The sequence below is a fragment of the Caretta caretta genome, chromosome 20, assembly GCF_965140235.1.
Source record: "Caretta caretta isolate rCarCar2 chromosome 20, rCarCar1.hap1, whole genome shotgun sequence".
Classification (NCBI taxonomy): Eukaryota; Metazoa; Chordata; order Testudines; family Cheloniidae; genus Caretta; species Caretta caretta.
Window position 1 is genome coordinate 4,918,682 of NC_134225.1, and position 20,631 is coordinate 4,939,312.

The window sequence follows — 20,631 nt, forward strand, 5'->3', positions numbered from 1 at the left end:
AATGTATAAGAGCCGATGATTCGCAGTGAGGGAAGGTGCGTGCCTGGGCTCAAAGGAACTGCCATCTGGGATTGAAGCAGTGGTAGGATCCTTTGTCTGACAGAGGCCAGTATCAGCTGGTTCAAAGGCAGGTGCAAGAAATCCTAACGTGAGTTAAGGGGGTACCCTGTTTACTGGATTCCCCCTCAGTTAAAGGTTGGCTTACACCCTCAAGCATGAGGGCTTATATCACTGTGCACTGAGGGGTGTACTACCTCGAGAAGGCATGGTATGGAGCAGACAGCCAAGAGAGCTGGGGTGCAGTCAAGGAGCCCCCCGCTCTGGGCTATATAAACTGGGAAAGGAAGCTGAGCAAGGGAGGAGGGAGTAGGAGCCATGCTGGCTGCTATAGGGTGCAACCCCCCCCCACCCCAGGTCACTAGCCTGACCTGGGCCCTCGTGACTTTGTTCAGAGTAGAAGTTTGGTTGCTCCAACTCAAGGCTCTGTGGTAAGGACCATGTGATCTGGGTTCAGCGGCTCCTCCCCGGCGTGATGCCGAAGGGAAAGGGAGAAACCTGCCCGTTCAGTTTGTTAAACATAAAGGTACGGCTACACTGTAATTAGACGCCCGTGGCTGGCCCGTGCCAGCTGACTTGGGCTCGTGGGGCTTGGGTGGAAGAGCTTTTTCATTGCAGGGTAAAGGTTTGGACTGTAGGACCTTGCGAGGTGGAATTGTTCCAGAACTCAGGCTTGCTGCTAGAATGTCTACACTGCAAATAAACAGCTCCTTACCACAAGCCCTGTGAGCCTGTCAGCTGGCACAGACCAGCCACATGGTTTTAATTGCAGTGTATACATACCCGGATCGGCGGGCAGCGATTGATCCAGCTGGGATAAATCTAGCCTAGATGTGATAAATCAACCCCCGAGAGGTGCAGGCGGAGTCGACGGGGGAGCAGCCGCAATGGACACACCACGGTGAAAACACCATGGTAAGTCGATCTAAGTATGTCAACTTCAGCTACGTTATTCACATAGCTGAAGTTGCATAACTTAGATCAATTTCCCCCCCCACCCCTCCTCCCCCCTAGACCAGGGCTAAGAGAACTAGGAACTTTGCTAGCTGGGGTTGGTTCACAGGCCTTCTTAAAGGGGACATGGGGTTTTTTTGTTAATTTGTTTTTTGCCTCCCCTTTCTCAGATTCTGTATACCCTTCTCCATTTTTATTTACGCGTATTCAGTATAACAGCGGATGGTCTCATTTGCCCCAGAATTCTCCAAACCTTTTCGAATCTTGCTGTGCTTTAGTTCACAATATCTTAGGCCAGTGGTTCTCAACCAGGGATACATGTATCCCTAGGGGTACACAGAGATCTTCCAGGGGGTACATCAATGCATCTAGATATTTGCCTAGTTTTACAACGAGCGACACAAAATGCACTGGTGAAATCAGTGCAAACTAAAATTTCATACAAACAGTGACTTGTTTATACTTCTCTATATACTATACACTGAAATGGAAGGAAATGAATTAGAATATGAATATTGGAATATTTCTAATTGGATGGCAAAAATAAGAACGTCAGCAACTGTTCAGTACTCGTGCGCTGTGACACTTTTGTATTTTTATGTCGTTTTTAAGTGAGGTGAAAGTTGGGGGTACACAAGACAAATCAGACTCCTGAAAGGGGGACAGGAGTCTGGAAAGGTAGAGGGCCACTGGCTTAGGCCAATGAGTTCCAGTGGCGAATTGAAAAGAATTCCTTAAAGGCACAGAGCACTCCTCATCTCAGAGGATCCAAACCCGCAAGGCACTTTCCCCAACCTCTGAAATGCAGCTGCCTCTGGGGGTGGAAGGTAGTAGCCGTCTAAATAGCACAGCAATGCATGACAGAAAATGAGAACAATATGGAATCCAGCTGAAACTAAAGAAGAAAAGGCATGTAAAAGCAGGATGGAATGACCAGCATTGCCATTGGCTAAGGAGAAATAATACCAACATGCAAATAGCGATAATTCATTGATTAACTGAACCAGTCCTTGGGAATAGGCCCTGAGAAGAAAGGCAGATCCTGGGGGATTTGAGAGAAGCTGAGTGAGTTGAGAAGGGGAACATTCCATTCGAATAACTGGATGCCACCTGTTAAATCTGGATTTATTGTGGTTAATACAACAGGAGCATCGACGAGCCCTAACCAGGTTTGATTCCCCCCTGTTTGTCACTTGCCCCATCCCCATGCTGAGACTGCATGGGCTTTACCACTCCAATCTGTGATGCTAGTGTGCTTAACATTCCCGTAACATGTAGATTTAAGCATGCATTATACTCAGGGGTTAGTTCTTGTATGGGAAGTAAGTGATCCTCTACTGAAGCTCCGGGAAGGTTTTCTTTGCTGCCACATGGCATGATCCAGTGCCTCCTGTAGCCACTGTGGTCCAGATCCTCAAAGCAGGTATTTAGATTCCTAACTGTGGTTGCTTTCAGTAAGAATTAGGCACCTAAATGGTCATTGGATCAGGTTTATAGGGACCTGAAACCCTTGTATGGTGTGGCCACACTTTGTGATTTCCCCTAACCCTCTTCCCCTATGTGATGGGGCATCTGCTCACACTGGCCCATAAGGGGTTAATAGAGCCGTAGGGAGCCTGCACAGGAGGCAGCCAATTAGAGACGGGCTGTGAGGAGCAACCAATCAGGGCCAGGCAGGCCCATATAAGAAGGGCTGCAGGGCAGAGCAGCTTCAGTTGCTCCCTGGAGCTTGAGGAGGGACAACTGGCTTCTTTGCAGGAGGAGGAAAGATGGCACCTTGGACAGACCAGTGCTGGGCAGGATTGGGGAGTGAGAGCGAACTCCTGGCTGGCTGCTAAGACTGGCATAGAAAGGCCCGGAGTTAAGAGCAGAGAAGGTGCTAGAGCTGCGGGGAATTGGCCCAGAGAAGTAGACTGTGGGGTTGGAAGGAACACAGCGCATGGCTGCCATCTACAGGGTCCCTGGGCTGGGACCCGGAGCAGTGGATTGGCCTGGGTCCCCTCCCCCTAGCACTGAGGAAGCAGCTGGCCTGTCAGACTGCAATACTATCCCCCGGAAGCGGACGCCTCGGTCCTTGGGGCGACACAGGTCCAGAAGCAGAAGTGACGGTGGGCGAGACACCACCGGGAGCCGATGTACCAACCTGTGGAGCTGGTCCATAAGATGACCAGCAGGAGGCACTAGCATGGTGAGTCACACCCAAACTCCCACTTCCAATGGAAGTGGGATGTGGAAAAATGAGGCACATTGGCTTTCCCTGCTGCTGTCCCACAAATGTCAGGGGCTTCAGCTATGTGCTATATAACTTAGCAGGGCCTGGTATCTGGTTACTACAATCCTCTAAATATTCTATGTTCTAATATATTATATACTTGTAGGAATTCCTAGAAAAGCAACTGACTTGGGTCACTGCCATATAAACATCATTCTATCCATTAACATTTATCTAGGAGGGAAACGCTCTGTGGTGAATCATGTTCTGATTCTTAACAAGAAAAGCCTTTTCTTTTCGTGGATACAGACTAACATGGCTGCTACTCTGAAACCTGATCCCCAACAGAATCAATTGCTGATGACTCAGGCTGCTTTTGACACTTGGCCTCTTGAGTGGCAGCGTTTAATTAGCTCAGTTTCACTCTTGTTATGCAACCATTAGCTATAACAGCAGGTAATTCTCAGAAAGGGAGGGTGGGTGACCTGGCTCCTGGGAACTGCTGTCTGGGATCAAAGCAGTGATAGGATCCTATGTCTGACAGTAGCCAGTAGCAGCTGCTTCAGAGGAAGTTGCAAGAAACCCTAACCTGAGTTAAGGTATCTTCCAGGGTGGATTCTTCCTAACCCCCTCAGTTAGAGGTTGGTTTATGCCCTGAAGCATGAGGGCTTATATCACCATGTGATGGGGTGTACTACCTCTAAAAGGTACAGTCTGGAACAATGTTCCCTCTAACTTTTGACAGGCCACGTGTGCAAAAAATTTCTTCTGTGCAAATTGTTGTGTGCGTGGTGTTTCACCATGTGCGTGGGGTTTAGGATCTGGGTGCGTGCGCACACGTGCACAGCTTAGAGGGAACAGTGGTCTGGAGCGGATAGCCCAGACAGCCGGACCGCAATCAAGGAGTCCCTCGCTCTGCCCTGGGGGCTGGGCTATATAAACAGGAAGAAGGAAGTTGAGCAAGGGAGGAGGAACTTGGAGCCATGCTGGCTGCTATAGGGTGCAACCCCCCAGATCGCTAGCCTGACCTCGGTCCTCATGCCTTTGTTGTTCAGAGTAGAAGTTTGGTTGCTCTGACTCAAGGCTCTGCGGTAAGAGCTGTATGATCTGGGCTCAGCAGCTCCGCCCCGACCTGATGCCAAAGGGAAAAAGAGAGAGCCTGTCAGTGCACTTAATTTAATAATAAGGGCTGAATGTGCACTGAAAACGTACAGCGACATCAATAATGCAAAAAACCCACGCCCCTTTAGAGACATAGCTATGGCGGTGTAGACAGCGCTTGGTCTATGGAAAGAATTCTTCCGTTGAACTAACTACCCTCTCTTGGGGAGGTGGATTAACTACAGCGACAGGAGAACCCCTCCCGTAGCTGTAGTGAATGTCTACACTCAAGCACCACAGTCGCACAGCCTTAGTTTTAGTTTTAAGTGTAGGCATTGCCTAAGAGAACTAGGAATTGCACTGGCTGGGGTTGGTTATGAGGCCTTCTCAAAGAGGATATGTTGGTTTCTTTTGTTAATTTCGTTTTGGCCTCACCTCTCTTGGATCCTCTACACAGGTCCACATTTTTATTTTTTCCTGTGTATTACAACTGGATGTTCTCATCTTCCATAGATTTCAGTGGAGCAGCCATGATAGTCTGTATCTGCAAAAAGAACAGGAGGACTTGTGACACCTTAGAGACTAACACATTTATAAGAGCATAAGCTTTCTTGAGCTACAGCTCACTTCATCAGATGCATAGACTGGAACATATATATATATATATATATATATATATATATATATATATATACAGATAAGTTGGAAGTTACCATACAAACTGTGAGAGACTAATTAGTTAAGATGAGCTATTATCAGCAGGAGTGGGGGGGGGGGAACAAAAGAAAACCTTTGTAGTGATAATCAAGATGGCCCATTTAGACAGTTGACAAGAAGGTGAGAGGATACTTAACATGGGGAAATAGATTCAATATGTGTAATGACCCAGCCACTCACAGGCTCTATTCAAACCCAAGTTTCTCATTGGAGTCTGTTTTTGAAGCTTTTCTCTTGCAAAATTGCCACCCTTAAGTCTTTTACTGAGTGGCCAGAGAGGCTGAAGTGTTCTCCTACTGGTTTTTGAATGTTATGATTCCTGATGTCAGATTTGTGTCCATTTATTCTTTTGCATAGAGACTGTCTGGTTTGGCCAATGTACATGGCAGAGGGGCATTGCTGGCACATGATGGCATAGATCACATTAAGAAAAGGAGTACTTGTGGCACCTTAGAGACTAACCAATTTATTTGAGCATGAGCTTTCGTGAGCTACAGCTCACTTCATCGGATGCATACCGTGGAAACTGCAGCAGACTTTATATATACACAGAGAATATGAAACAATACCTCCTCCCACCCCACTGTCCTGCTCCCCCCCCCCCCCAGATGTTCTGGTTTAACTTGGATTTAAACTTGGAGAGTGGTCAGTTTGGATGAGCTATTACCAGCAGGAGAGTGAGTTTGTGTGTGTATGGGGGTGGGGGGGATGTGAGAGAACCTGGATTTGTGCAGGAAATAGCCCGACTTGATTATGTAAAGAGTTGTCACTTTGGATGGGCTAGCACCAGCAGGAGAGTGAATTTGTGTGGGGGGTTGGAGGGTGAGAGAACCTGGATTTGTGCTGGAAATGGCCCACCTGATGATCACTTTAGATAAGCTATTACCAGCAGGACAGTGGGGTGGGAGGAGGTATTGTTTCATATTCTCTGTGTATATATAAAGTCTGCTGCAGTTTCCACGGTATGCATCCGATGAAGTGAGCTGTAGCTCATGAAAGCTCATGCTCAAATAAATTGGTTAGTCTCTAAGGTGCCACAAGTACTCCTTTTCTTTTTGCGAATACAGACTAACACGGCTGTTACTCTGAAATAGATCACATTGGTAGATGTGCAGGTTAACGAGCCCCTGATGGCGTGGCAAATGTGATTAGGTCCTATGATGGTGTCACAAACCTTTTCAAATCCTGCTCTTGTTCTCAGTCACGGATGGGCCATAAGCCATTGTAGGCAATCACATCATAGCACTGCCTCCATAAACGTATCAAGTTCAGTCTTAAAACAAGTTAGGTTTTTGCCCCTACAACTGCTCTTGGAAGGCTGTTCCAGAACTTCACTCCTGCTTTGTTGATGAAGTAAGACCCAGTTAGCAGAACAAGGCCTTGTTGCGCCGTGAACTCTAGTCATCAAAGTGAGATTTAGGCCCAGATTTTAATTTCAGAAGTATTTAGGCACCTAACTCTCACTGAAATTGATGGGAGTTATGTGCTTAAGTACCTTTGAGGATCTGGGTCCGCACATCTGGAGTGAGGCCCAAACACCAGATCAAGGCCCAGTTGCCCTATTGCCAACCTCAAATGCTCAAAAATAATGAGCCAGACCCCCCAAGCATCATGAGATTGGCTTAAAACTAATGAGATTTTTCAAGAATAATAAGTTTGGAGTTCTACTTATTCGACTCCTGGTTTCAGCCTTTAGGCTGCACTCTACATTTTCAAGCTTTTCTCTACAACCATAAGGACTAGAAAATTATTTTTTGTTTGAAATGAAAGCCGAGATTCTATGCAGTCTCTTGAGGCTGGGAGCTAAGGCTTTAAGAAATTCACCAAAAATTGCAAGACCCATGATAAAATTGTGACTGTTAGCAACAGTGCAGTTGCCATAATAAGACCACAGTAAGGCTTTACGGTCATCTGAGTGAGCCCTAGCTATCCGATTGAGACCTAATAGCTAGAATAAAGCCTAACAGAGAAGTTCGAAGTTGCCCGTGACTTAGACTATGTGTACACTACCGCAGTAAGTTGACACAGAGGCGCTGACTTCTGCTCACACTGATGGGTGCTCGATCCCCTTCTGCCCCGGCCCAACTCTGCCCCGGTCCCACCTGTCACGGAGTCCCTGGGCGATGCTCTGGAACTGCTCCCCATGAAGTCAGTCGGGACTCTGGGGTAGTCGCCTTTCTGTGAGCAGCCTGTCTTCAGGACACACAGCTCACACAGCTTCCACCTTCCTGGGTCTGACCTCGGAGCATTCAGCATCCTCTGCCCCTCCGTGCGCTTTCCCCCAGCGAGTCCGCTCAGGCGGGGCTCCTGGGGAAGCCAGAGGGTCCTGCACCCCAACTTCGCAGTCAGACGTGACTCTCAGCCAGCCAGTAAAACAGAAGGTTTATTAGACGACAGGAACATGGTCTAAAACAGAGCTTGCAGGTGCAGAGAACGGGACCCCTCAGCTGGGTCCATTCTGGGGGGCAGTGAGCCAGACAACCATGTCTGCACTTCACTCCATGTCCCAGCCAGCCCCAAACTGAAAACCCCCTCCAGCCCCTCCTCCTCTGGGCTTTGTTCCTTTCCCGGGCCAGGTGGTCACCTGATTCCTTTGTTCTCCAACCCTTCAGCTCTCACCTTGCAGGGGGGGAAGGGCCCAGGCCATCAGTTGCCAGGAAACAGGGTGTCGGCCATTCTCTGTGTCCAGACTCCTGCACACACCTGCCCTCTAGGGCTCTGCAATGATCATACACCCTTACCCCACCCCCTAGATACTTAAGAACTGCCATGGGGAAACTGAGGCACCCCCACATTATTCAGAGGAAACATTAAGAACAGTCCCACTTCGTCACACCACCCCAATTCCAACTCCTTCCCCAAAGTCTCCGCCCCTTCCCTGCCCCTATTCAGACTCCTTCCCCAAATCCCCGGCCCGGCCCCGCCTCTTTCCTGCCTCCTCCCCTGAGCGCGCCACATTCCTGCTTCTCCCCCCTCCCTCCTGGAGCTTGCTACGCTGCCAAACAGCTGTTTAGCGGCAACAAGCACTGGGAGGTAGGCGGAGGAGCGGGGACAGGGTGTGCTCAGGGGAGGAGTGGAGGTGACACCTTCACACACGTTTCTCTAACCCTGTGGTTCTCAACCAGGGTTACGGGTGCCCCTGGGGGTACACAGAGGTCTTCCAGGGGGTACACCAACAGGCTACACAAAAAGCATTAGCGAAGTCAGGACAAACTAAAATGTCATACAGACAATGACTTGTTTATACTGCTCTGTATACAGTTGGGTGTGTGTTATAGGATTATAGTCTGTTAAAATATGTGTATATTAAATTCAATATGGGGTTTGTAAAGACAGAGCAGCAATCCAAGATGGCGTCTGAACTGCCATCTTGTGACCGCCATCTTGTTGTTTACAGTGATCATGGCCCTGATGAGGGGGGACACTGGTTGGAGGGGGGACTTGCAGTTCAGTGGGGGGCCCTGACTGGAGCGGGCTGAGGCCCCACTACCCCAACCCAGTCCTCGCCTTAACCCTGCCCGAGGCCCCCGCCTCCCTCTGCGCCCCACATGACCAGGTGGTGGTTCAGTGGGGACCTGCGTGGCCCTGTCACTGGGCGCCCGCCCCTTGGTGCCCAGGCCCAGTCCCCGCAGCGCCAGAAGTGGGGGGCTGCAGCATTCGGCCGTCTTCAGCCTTGCAGACATCGACCCGCCAGCACCCCAGTTGCTTTATACTGAAATCAGTCACTGGGGGGGCTGGGCCCGTCCATCAGTGACACTAGGGGGGGCCGGGCCCGTCCACCAGTGACTGATTTCAGCGTCACTAGGGGCCGTCGTCCAGCGTCACAGACACTCCCCAGAGCAAGGCAGGGAGAGGCCAGGGCGTGCCCAAGGTCAGGAGCAGAGCCGGGGCAGAACCCAGGAGTCCTGACTCCAGCCCCACCCCGCACACAGCTGAGTCCTACTTCTACCCACAGGGCTCGAGGGGACGTGGCAAGAGGCGGAGATGGCCCCGTCCGGACTGAAGGCGGTGGTGCGCAAGAGTGAGTGCGGAGCCGGGGGGTCTGAGCCTGGTCGGGGGCAGGGTCTGGTTGGGTGTGGATCTGGGGGGGGGCAGGGCCCAGTTGGGGAGCCCTGGGAGGGGTGCTCCTGGGGGTGTCTCACCCTCGGGGAGGATTAGGAGTCAGTCGGAGCAGAGAGCTCCCCCCCGCCTGCCTGTCACACACCAGGAAGGGGAGGAGGCTGTCTGCCCCACCCCCAAGGGCTGCCCCCTCCCATAGGAGCTGCATTTTGCGGGGGCGTCATCGTCGTCATCTCTTTCCATCAGGATGACTCCCACCAGGGCCGGTGCAAGGATATTTTGTGCACTAGGGGGGAAACTTCCACCTTGCACACTCCCCCCCCCCCCCCCCCCCCCACAACCTCTGAAAACTAGTAAAGTTAGCATTATAAACAGCCTGTCAGAACGGGTAACAGCTGCGCGCGAGGAGAAAAATGGCGTCATAGCCACTTCGTAACATAGTAAAGCAGTACACTTCTGCCCGGCCCCAACACAGAGCTGGCGTAGGCTATCGCTGTAATGTAGGAGAGATCAAGGTAAAGCCTTACACTTCAGAAGCCCAACCCACTGCTGAATCTCCAGCCCAGGCTGCAGTGGAGGGGCCTGTGGCTAAATCCAGACCACAGACCTGGGGTTTAAAAGACCCTTGGAAAGTGGATTCAGTTCTGATGTTCCATGGTTGCCCCCGGAACTGGGACAGAGCAAAAGTGGCCCACAGCTCAGGACGGCCAGTGGTGCTAATAACCTTTAGCTCTTCTCTTAGCTTTTCCTCACTAAATCGCACAATTAGGAGGGCCTGACACGTGACTTCTGAATACTTGGGGTGGGCCATACTGCCCTGGTTCAAGAGGGGTCTCTGAACAGCAATAGCAGGGGGCTGCGGGTCAGGAGTGAAGGGCATCTGCAGAGCCGTGAGGGGGGGAACCCAGGACTGGAATAGCTGCGGGTCAGGAGTGAGGGGCACTGGTGGAGCTGGGAATGGGGGGTGGGAGGGGAGCAAAGGGCTGGGATAGCAGGGGGCTGCAGTCAGGAGTGAGGGGCATCTGCAGAGCCGTGAGGCAGGGATCCCAGGACTGGAATAGCTGCAGGTCAGGAGTGAGGCAGAGCTGGGGGGGACAGACCAGGGCTGGCATAGCAGGGGGCTGTGGACAGGAGTGAGGGGCACTGGCGGAGCTGGGAGTGGGTGGGAGCCCAGGGCTGGGATAGCAAGGGCTCCAGTCAGTAGTGAGGGACACTGGCACAGCTGGTGGGGGCAGTCCAGGGCTGGCCTGGGTGGGGGGGGGGGGTGTAGCTGCAGTTCAGGGTCGAAATGCCTGGGCGGAGATGCGTGGAGAAAGCAGGTTCGTGTCTGCCTTCGCCATGTCTGGATCCAGTCTGTGCTGCCGGCCCCTTACCGTGCACTCGAGCCCCACGTGCCCCAGTGAACGGGGCGTCCGCATGCCGCAGGTGTAAAGGAACTGCAGGAAAGCAGCAGGGAGGCCAGCGCGTCCTGGTGCAGAATAGCCCCTGGAGCCTCATTAGGACCGAGCAGCCAAGTCCTGATGGGCTAGAGGTGGGGTAGGGAGAGGCATTGCTTGAGTTATGGGGGAAACATAGTGTGTTGGGCAGTGCACTCACGCACACCAGCTACCGGGAGTGGGAGTGAGAGTGAGAGCACAGGTCAGGGTCTCGGGGCTATTGCCCTACGGGGCCAGCCAGAATCAGGTGCTTCGTAGGAGTAAAACAAACAGATGTATTATGGTAGCACCCAGGAGCCCCAGTCATGGACCAAGGCCCCATTTTGCAAGGCGTTGTACATTATTCATTAGGTGTATTACAGTGGTGCCCAGGAGCGCCAGTCATCACCAACAAAAAGATGGTGCTTGGCCCGAAGAGCTGACTATCTAATTGCTTAGGTGGGCCGTGGAAGGTGCCCAGGAGACAGGCCAGCAGTTCCCTGAGTGGGGCATGCCTTGGAGGGGTTCTATGTGCAGGACTCAGAATTTGAAGTCTTTGTTGTGTTGCTGTCCCCCATACACAGTGAGGGTCCCTGGATCCCCTCCAGTCAAGAGGTGCTGGACAGGATCTGTTTTCTTCCTGCACGGGGCCAGATCCTTCGTTCAGCTGCGCTCGTATCCAGCCTGGCAGAAAGGAAGGGGGATCAGACCCATGGCCCATCTAGCCTGTCACCCCACCACGATCGCCGACTGGGGGCTCGGCTAGGAGCACATCGCTATCTGGCCTGAAAGCAGCCTCTGAGCCACTTCCCCGAGGCGTCCTTCCACCAGCCAGTGGGTCCTGGCTCAGGGCACAGCCATCCCGTCTGAGCCCCACCACTGATCCTCATCTCTTTCCCTCGCAGAGATCCTCAGCGTTGTCCTTCACAGCGTGAAGAAGGAAAGAGAATGGAAGGTAAGCAGGCCGAACCTGTTGCCCTGGTGTCCCCCTGGGGATATGCTGTATCCATATATCATGCTCCTCCCCCTCCAGCCTCTTGAGATTCATTAGGAACCTGAGCTTTTCCAGGCTGGATCAGATCCCTGCTCTGTCTAGCCCATCATCCGTCCCCAGCTAGGCTTGGGTATGTCTGCCTTCCCACCGCGCTGGATCAGACCCAGCTTGTCCAGCTAGCCCCATATCTCCCCCCCCCCACACACACACACCGGATCAGACCACTGGGACCAGTGAATCAGCCTGGGTGGGAGGAGGAGCAGGAGAGTGCCAAGCATGGGGCAGTATGCACCATTGGCCAGGAAGGTTATTGAGCCCCCGGCATGGACTGGGCTGGGGGATGTGGAGCAGCGGGTTAGGCCGGTGCGGCAGAGGGAGCATTCGGCACGGCAGGAAGGTGGTGGAGATGTTGGGCCAATGGCCTACAGGGCTTTCCTAGGGGAACACGGAGACTCCCCTCGTTCCATTTCTCTGTGCGCAGCACAAGGTCAGGATGGGAATGGGGCCAGTAGGGGCTCCCCAGGAGGCTGCTTCCCCGGAGCTGGGCTTCATGTTCTTTGCCACGTGAGGCACAGACTGTCCCCCAGACCTCTCCGCAGTGCAATCCTGTGGGGGTTGGATGGGCAGGTGCAGCAGGCGGAGAGAGGCAACCTCAGCTGAGACTCAAAGCCAAGGAGAATCGCTGAGGCAAAGGCTCAGGGAGCAGGGGCTGTTGGGGAGGAGGCTCCTGCATCTGCAGCAGCAAGGTGAGTGGAGGGAGACCAGGGGCAGGGGGCGCTGGCAGAGCAGGGTGAAGCCCAGAACCCACAGGGGCTGCCCGCGGAGGGAGCGCTGTAGGAGAGGACTGCGAGCTGGGGCCTGGGGCTTGGGACAGGGCAGCCAGGTTCTCACCTGTCACAATGGCTGGTCGAGGGGTCTGAACAGGTTCCAAACACCCTGCCAGGCTAGCTGGCGTGGCGAAGCTGCAGGTGACCAGCATGGCGCCCGGGGAGGGAGGGGACCCTGATGGTAGTTGCCTGGGATTGCTGCTCGGCCGGCTGTTCCCTGGGCACTGCTCAGAGCCCACTTAGTTCAGCAGCAAGGCAATGCCAGGCCCCATCTGTGGCCGGGCATGGACACTTCTGTGGCAGCGAGAGATAGGACTGGGCCCTAAGGATACCCCGGGCACATGGGCACAAGCCCTGCTCCAGGTGGGGAGGGAGCCCAGAGCCAGGGGGGTAAAAACCAGCCCACCTCCTGATGGCATCATGCTAGGCCCTGAGTCCCCAGGGGCTGGGCATGGGCTGGGCCATTTGAGCAGCAGGGAGGGGCCTCGGCAGGTGCTAACACCCCCTTTCTTCCCCCTTTGCAGTCGATGCAGGCTTTGATCAATGACTTCCAGGGCACCCCCACCTTCAACTACAAGGCAGTTCACGTCTTCTTCCTCAGCCGTGAGTATCGGGGGTCGGGGGATCCCCCAGCTGGGAGCCTGGGCAGTGGCACACTGGAGCCTGGGGGTGGGGGGGTCTCTCTCTGCCGGCAGGCCAGTGCGCAGCACCCTGATTATGCTCTGCCCTCCTGCAGGGGATGCAGCCCCAGCAGGCCAGACCGAATGACCCCACCTATCCCTTCCCCCTCTTCTCCCCCACGGGCCTGCCTCCAGCCAGCACGGCTCACAGACACCTGCAGCATGTGCCCAGAAAGGCGGCCTCTGGCTACCATTCCCAGCATGCATTGCTCCATCAGTCCCAACTCGGTGGGGGGATGGGACAGCACCAGAATACCCAGTGTGTCAGGGTCAGATCTGCTTCTCCCCATTACAGCGGCAGGGGGTGCCCAAGTCCCCGTTCCTCCTTGTGCATCATCCTATGTTGTACACTCCGGTCACTCAGCCCTGCGGGGGGGCTGAGGGCAGGGTGTGAGACAGGGGCTGCGTAGGAGAGATTGTGGCTCCCCCTCGCTGCTGATGCTGCAGAAGGCGAGAACCCGGCATGACTCTGGTTCGTGGGGGCTGGACTCATCGTTGACTCCTGTGTGGCCCTGCTGGCTTGCCCAGGTTCCCCACAGGCGTGCAGCACGACTGCCCCTGCTGTGCCCGGTCTGGCCCCGTCCGTGGGGGCTGGCGCTGTGCTGGGGGTCCTGAGCCCTGTGCCTGTCACTCCCACCCACTGCCTCTGCCTTGCAGCCTGTCCTGAGCCTCTGTTCAAGGAGCTGAGGAAGTCACGGATCACCAAGGTCATCAAAACCCTCAAGGAGATCAACATGGCCATCCTGCCCTATGAGAGCCAGGTGAGGGGTGGCCGGGCTTTGGAGGAGCAGGTCCGCGGGGCAGATGGTGACGTACGACACCCCACCCTTAGTGTTCCATGTGGCTTGGCGGGGGAACCTTTCCCTTCTAGGGCCCCGGGTTTGACGCCAGCACAGGGCAGCAGGGACTAGCTGGCTGCTCACACCCTGTGAGCTGTGGAATCGCTGGCTTGCACCTGGTGGGGATGGTAGATGTATGGGGGAGGAGGGCCCTGCCTCCCTGGCTTTACCAGCTCTTACTGGTGGTTTATACTAGGCCTGCAAGACAGCCCGATACTCCACACGCCTGCCCTTTACCCAACCACCCCATCCCCTCCTTGTGTCATCAGTGGATTTCCCCCCTCCTGCCCCTGAGGGGCAGGACTGGGGTGTCAGCCCCATTGCATTGATGGGGAAACTGAGGCACAGAGAGACATGAGCCTGGTCTACACACAAAAGCTTTGTTGGTGTGGGTTTGTTACGGGGACATGAGAGAAAAAATCCCCCCTGTAACTGATGCAGCTGTGGTGGCAGAGCCCCCGGGTAGGTGCCGTTACGCTGGCAAAGCAGTCCTTTCGCCACTCTAGCTGATTTCATCTGGGGTACCGGTGCCAGCTGTGCTAAGAGAAGCTTTGGCTGGTATAAGCTGAGTGTCCGTCAGGAGGCTTTGCTGGCTCACCCGTCCCGTTGCGCCAGCAAACCCTTCGTGGGCCGATACTATTTATTGGTGTCCAAGCACGTTTGTCCCAATGGCTCGTTCTGTTCGTCCAGTGAAATAAGCGACAGCGGCAGACGCGCCTTGATGCCGGGTTTGCCCGTGGCTATGCTGGTGCTTTCGCCAGACGAGAAGCGTTGCCAAGCCCCCTCCCCCAACATTGAGGGCACCTGGGAGTCTGCAGCCAAGTGAGGACCTGAACCTGGGGCATCTTCATCCCAGGCTGGTACATGAATCTCTGGCTCGCTATCCCTCTACCACAACAGGAGTGGCACTGGCAAAGGGATCTCTCCCTCACTAGGGGCTCGCTACAGCTCCGCCAGGCTGGCCTGATCCAACAGCGCATCTTAGGGGCGCGGTATGGGACACAGCTGGCCTGGCTGCAAGCAGTTGGCACCGGGGTCTGATCTCTGCTCTCCCCTGTCCCCAAGGTGTACTCCCTGGAGAGGCCATAGAGCTTCCACAACTGGTTCAGCCCCTACCGCTTTTTCGAAAAGAACAAGCAGATGGAGAATCTGGCAGAGCAGATTGCCACATTGTGTGAAACCCTGGAGGAGTATCCAGCCATCCGCTACAGGAAGTGAGTGTGCCCAGGGGAAGGGGTACCCAGCTATCCCCTATAGGAAGTGAGTGTGCCATGGAGAAGTACCCAGCCATCCTCTACAGGAAGTGAGTGTGCCCAAAGGGCGAGGGTACCTGGTTACCTCCTACAGGAAGTGCATGTGCCCCTGGGGGAGGAGCTGTTTCCGACCCACAGGGTTTGTCTTTGCTGCAGGGACCATGAAGATAACTTCCACTTGGCGCACGCTGTGTTGGCCAAACTCAAGGCGTTCAAGGCATACGAGCCCAGCATGGGAGAGGTGAGCAAGCTGTGTTGGCCATGCCCTTGCCATAGGACAGAGCCGCGGGGGAGCACATGAGAAGTAGAAGGAAGGAGGAGTGATTTAGAACCTGCTCGGAGATCCTGGCGGGGGGAGGGGTAGGGTCTAGACACCCTTGGAGATCCTGAGGGGTTGGCAGAACAATAGCATTCCCTGTGTGGCTGGATTAATGGCCACAGCCCTTCTCTAACACTGGCTGTGGGCAGATCTCAAAGTGCTCTACAAAGGCTAGTGTCCTTATCCCCTCTGTATAGATGGGGAAACCGAGGCACCAACTGGGGAAGTGTGTGCCCAGCATAATCTCTTTGTTTATAAACAGGGCAGTTCGGTCAGAGAACTAAGCTTCGCACACAGAGCCTCTTCCACACCTGGACACTCCTGTCTGTGTGTGCTCCTACACCCATCACCATGGTATCAGAATCTCACTAATGAATTCAGCCTCCCAGGGGAGGCAGGGTGGCCTGTGTTACAGAAGGGAAACTGAAGCATACAGGGAGTCTGCCAGAGCAGGAATAGAACCCAGCTCTCCCGAGCCTTAGCCACAAGTCAGCCCTGGCCTGTGGGCTTCCCCTAGCTCCTGCCATCCCCATCCCACCCCCAGCAGAGGGCAGCTGCAAACCCACCCTGCCCTGGATTCTCACACAGGAAACCCAGTAGCTCCTGCCCCCCCTAGGAGAAGCAAAGTGATGTAAAATCCAAGGCCTGCCCAGATCTCTCTCTCCTGTTGCCTCTGCTCTTGCTTCCAGCCTTTGCTGAGTTGCTGGGAGACTGTGCACCTGTGACCAACTGGGAATGTTTGTAATATCTTTTATGAATCTGATGCGTGCCTCAGTTTCCCTATATATTTCCTGGCTTCTCTGGCAGGGGGTGAAGGGGAAGGATTCTCGGGGAAGGTAAGAGTCATGCGGGGCGGGGGGGGGGGTGTCACCTCCCTGTCTTGGTGAAATGAAGAGAATCCAACACAGATCAGCCTGGGGGCCAGAAAGACCGTGCCAGCTCCAATGACTCCTGGCTGGATGCTCCCAGCAGGGAATTGGAGCAGGGCCCCCAGCTCGAGAACACAGGGTTGGAAGGTTTGAGCTGGGGGATGAGTGCGGGAAGCTGGGAGCTCTCGCCTGAGAACTGACGAAGGTCAGGCCGAGGCCTGGTCTACACGAGGCAATTGGGTCAGTGCCACTGTGTCGCTCGGGGGTATGGGAAAGGCAGCGTCACTGAAGCGGAGCAGCTGAAGTGGTTTACATGTAGACAGGCCCTGAGTGAGAGACCCGGAGCTGAAAACAGGTTTCTCTGCAGCTCGGCCGGGCTCTGGGCTGACCAGAACGGCCTCTTGCTTTAACCTTCAGTGGGCTGGGCTGCCCAGGCTGGGGTCCAGGTGCCTAAGAAACCCGACTGTTCTGACAACGCTGGGTGAGTGGCCCTGTCACCCGGGCTGAGGGGCGTCGGGCCCTGTGGAGTGGACGGGTCTCTACCAGGATCTGTCCCAGCTGGACTCGCTGGGCAGGGCTCACGGGGTGAAGCCTAGTGGTTCAGTCTCAGGAGGCGGGAAGGCCATGTGGCCTGTCCTGGAGGAAGAGAGAGACTTGTTGGGGTCTGGCACAGCAAAGGGCTTCCTCCCAGAGATTTCCACAGCTGGGACCCTGGCACCGACCCTGTGGATCCATGACTGCACCATTCCTCTCTACTTTCCCATCGACCAAGACAGTGTTGCCTAGTGGATAGAGCCCTGGACTGGGACGGGCGACCCGGGCTCTATTCCCAGCTGGGTGACCTTGTGCAAGTCACCTCCCCTATTTACCCCTCAGTTTCCACATCTGTAAAAGGGGGATAATGCTACCAATCTCGGGCAGGGGGGCCCCCTCTGGGATAGCTGGCTGCCATGGCACAGATGCTCTGTAACTCACAGCTGGCAGCACAGGCCTGCCTCCAGAGGGGAGCCTGGCACACACCTGGCTGCCCAAACCATCTACCCAGGGAAGAGACTGACAGCATGCTTGTTAACCACCGGAGCTACTTGCTGCAGCAGAGCTGGCTCCAGCCTGCAGCCCCAGTCTGATCTGGGCTATTCTCAGGAGCTGATAGCGGCGCTGGGGAGGGAAAATCCTGCTCTGTGCACACCCTGCTGCTGTGACTCCGTTGAGTCCCCCCGGGGATATTCCTGAGGCTCTTGCCAAGCCTCCCTGTCACAGGTGAAAGCACTATCCCCATGTTACAGGGGGGGAAACTGAGGCATGGAGCAGCATGCCAGGAGTAGGTGGCAGAGGCAGGAATAGGAATAGCCCAGATCAGGGGGACGGGGGCTCCCATTGCACTGCCAGGGGGAACTAGAGAGACCCCTGACCCCAGCACCCGAGAGAACCTGTTGAGGGAGGAGCAGCAAGAACCTAAATTCACAGATCATTAACTGTGTGGGTTTCAGTGGGTTAGAGCGGATGGTGCTGGGAGCCTGGACTCCTGGGTTCTATGCTCAGCTCTGGGAGGGCAGTGGGGTCTAGTGGGATAGAGGGGGCCTGGGAGCCAGGACTCCTGGGGTTACCCCCAGCTCTGAGAGGGGTGGGAAGAGCAGGATCTCAGGATTTGATCGGGGAACTAGGACTCCTGGGGCCATGGACTCGTGTGCCTGGGCTGTGGGTGCGTCCCAGGGGTGCTAGGGCTGACCTGTCTGTCCCCGTGCAGGTGTGGACAAGGAGAACCTCACCAAGCTGATCCAGCATGCCAACATCCAGCAGCAGAGAGACATCATCCACAACATGCTGTTCCTGGGCATCTCTCTCACGCCTGGGGTAAGGGACTGGGGCCAGGGGCCAGCAGCTGTCCCCATGCCAAGGGGCAGATCTGTGCTGCACAGGGGAGCCCAGGCCATCCTGGAGGTGCCCCCCTATGGCAGTGACCTACTCCCAGCACAGAGGTGGCCTCTGTCCCTGTACAGTGGGGTGACGCCCTTCCCATATGAGGGTGACCCCCGAGTTACTCCCCATCTGGGGTGACTTCTTCTGCCCTGGCAGAGGATACTGGGAGTCAGGACCTCAGATCGCCAGCGAGCTGGAGCTGGTGACCACTGCTTGGGGTGGCCATGCGGCGAATGGGGGGAAGCAGCTCTGTTCTCCCATCAGTCTCTCTCTCTCTCACTCAGTGATCCATTCTGTTTTCTCTGCCTCTCCCCTGCCAGCCTGGCTGGCGCCACTCAGGTAGGCCACGCTCTCCCTGTCTGCCCCCGTTCCCACCCCGCACCTCCTCCCTGCTGCCTCTCACCCCCTCTCCCTTCCTCCCCCAGAGCAGGCAGCTGCGACCGAAGAGGAAGGCGCGGCTGGAATCCAGCTACCAGCTCTCCCACTGGATCCCCATGCTCAAGGACATCATGGAGGTACCGGGCCATCTGCTTCCTGGCCTTGGGGACTGGGGTCACAACTGGCAGGCTGGGCCCAAGGGGGTGGTTTGGGGTCAGCCATGTGTAGAGCCCTGCATAGCCGTGCCCCATTTCTGCGGATAGTGGATCGGCTGCAGATACAACCGTGCAGGGCTCTACTCCCCAGCAGCGCCTGGCCCGCGGCATCCAGCTCAGGCAGCCCGGGGCACGCAGGGCACTCGGGGCCGCCGGCCCGCAGCCAGTGGCTAGGCAACACGTCGGAGTTGGGGCTGTCCGGCACCCACTCGCCCCACCGCGTGGCTTCCTGTCCAGCAGCTCGAGCAGCACCAATGTCCCCACCAGCTCCTGAGCAGCAGGATTTGGGATTGGAGAGGGTGAGGCCCCGGCACCCCACCCCTCCACCCCACTGTGGTGCAACATGCTCTGCTGCTGCCGTGTACGCTCGTGACCCCCCAGGAGCGGCATGTGATGAGAAACCCCGCCCCCACCCCCTCCACACTGCCCCTTCTCCTCAAGACCCCGCCCTCACACTGCCCCTTCTCGAGACCCCGCCCCCTCCAAGCTGCCCCTTCTCCTCGAGACCCTGCCCCCTCCACACTGCCTCTTCCCTGCAAGACCCCTTCCCCACCCTCGCTAGCTGCTGCCGGTGTGGATGCAGATACAGGTAAAAGGCGGCTTGTGGATCGCAGGCTGATGCACATCCACATTTTTGTATCTGCGCAGGGCTCTAGCCATGTGAGGGGCTCATCAGCGAATCCTCTCCTGCTGCCATCCTTAGGGGTCTTAAATCATAGACATGAGTGCAGGGGAGTTGTCTTACCCGGTGCTGAGATGCTGCCAGCTCTGGGGTGGGGCATGGGCAGTATATACAGGGGTTCCTCACCAGGGCTGAATTCTTCCTAAGGAGTGGCAGGCAGCTGTTAACAGCCGCCCAGCAGCGCTGCCCAAGAGTCTAGGGCAGGAGGTGATCAGTGTGTGGGGCTGGAAGTGCAGAGAATCCAGGCAGCACACTGTTGTGACTGGCACTGGAATCTGAATGTTATGAATTTTTATTACATTATACATTTTACATTATATTATATTATATTATGTAAAAAATTATCTGAATGGTATGAAGTGTTAGGTGGACGTAAGCTGCCTTGCAAACTCAGTGGTGTGGAGCAGTTACAGAGGTTTATGATGCAAACGTTCATTCTAACTTTATACCACGGGCTACAGAGGTTATGGGAGAGATCAATCCTGCAAGCAATTCCACAAGTCGAAACACTCCACACACGCTGATCAGCAGCTGTTGTTACACGGCTAACACACAGGCTGGGTCAAGCTCTGCATTTGTCAGTGTTCAGTGAGGCCTAAGGGCCTGGGCATGAGCTGACACCTGGTCTGCTAGCGTCACAGGACCCATCTAGCCCAGTACCCCGCCCTCTCTCTGCTGCCTCCTTCCCCAAACCAGATCAATGGGGCCAGCCGCCCCAGCACCAGCTACTTCAGAGGAAGGTGCAAGAACCCTCTCCTAGTGGCTAATGATGACATAACCAGTCGGGGAAGGGGGGCATATCCCCCTCATCCTGACAGTCAGCAGTGGCCTTGTGCCCTGTTTTCTAAATTCTGTCCTGACACCATTGCTCCCCCACCATCCTTGTCTGAATCCTGCCAGGCTCGCAATGTCAGTGACATCTAGTGGCAGTGAGTTCCCCTGGCTAATTATGTAACTTCCCTTGACATTTGCTTTCACAGAGCGTCCCATTGCTCTTGCAACACTGGGGCAGGTGAAGGGGGGGCAAATAGGAGCACCCCCCTCCTTTCATTATATTCTGTACCTATTTCAGCCCTGCTTCTTTCGCTCCTCTTTAAACTAAAGCCTGAGCCTTTTTGTTGGTAAATTGGCCTTTTTCTT

General features: G+C 55.1%; 2 protein-coding genes across 2 annotated transcripts in view; both read left to right on the forward strand.

Moving 5' to 3' along the window:
• The window catches only part of FAIM2 (Fas apoptotic inhibitory molecule 2), a 37,810-nt gene extending 36,932 nt beyond the window's left edge, over nt 1-878 (forward strand). The window contains exon 13 of the mRNA XM_048831905.2: nt 830-878. Coding sequence (XP_048687862.1) covers nt 830-863 — 34 coding nt within the window. The 3' untranslated portion in view covers nt 864-878. The remainder of the gene's footprint in view (nt 1-829) is intronic.
• Nucleotides 865-18,758, forward strand: LOC125628910 (syntaxin-binding protein 2-like). The gene is made up of 10 exons (XM_075121430.1): nt 865-972; nt 2,770-3,199; nt 8,997-9,062; nt 11,421-11,470; nt 12,861-12,939; nt 13,674-13,777; nt 14,921-15,158; nt 15,265-15,349; nt 18,044-18,150; nt 18,642-18,758. The coding sequence occupies exons 3-7, from the start codon at nt 9,026-9,028 to the stop codon at nt 14,942-14,944; spliced, it is 294 nt and encodes a 97-aa protein (XP_074977531.1). The 5' UTR covers nt 865-972; nt 2,770-3,199; nt 8,997-9,025; the 3' UTR covers nt 14,945-15,158; nt 15,265-15,349; nt 18,044-18,150; nt 18,642-18,758.
• Nucleotides 18,759-20,631: the final 1,873 nt, after the last annotated feature.

What these genes read in the sequence shown, in the direction of transcription:
- LOC125628910 (XM_075121430.1), top strand. Translation starts at nt 9,026, where the DNA reads ATGGCCCCGTCCGGACTGAAGGCGGTGGTGCGCAAGA. An exon ending in GAAGGCGGTGGTGCGCAAGA is followed by an intron (nt 9,063 to 11,420) that starts GTGAGTGCGGAG and finishes TTTCCCTCGCAG; the next exon opens with AGATCCTCAGCGTTGTCCTT. An exon ending in AGAAGGAAAGAGAATGGAAG is followed by an intron (nt 11,471 to 12,860) that starts GTAAGCAGGCCG and finishes CCCCCTTTGCAG; the next exon opens with TCGATGCAGGCTTTGATCAA.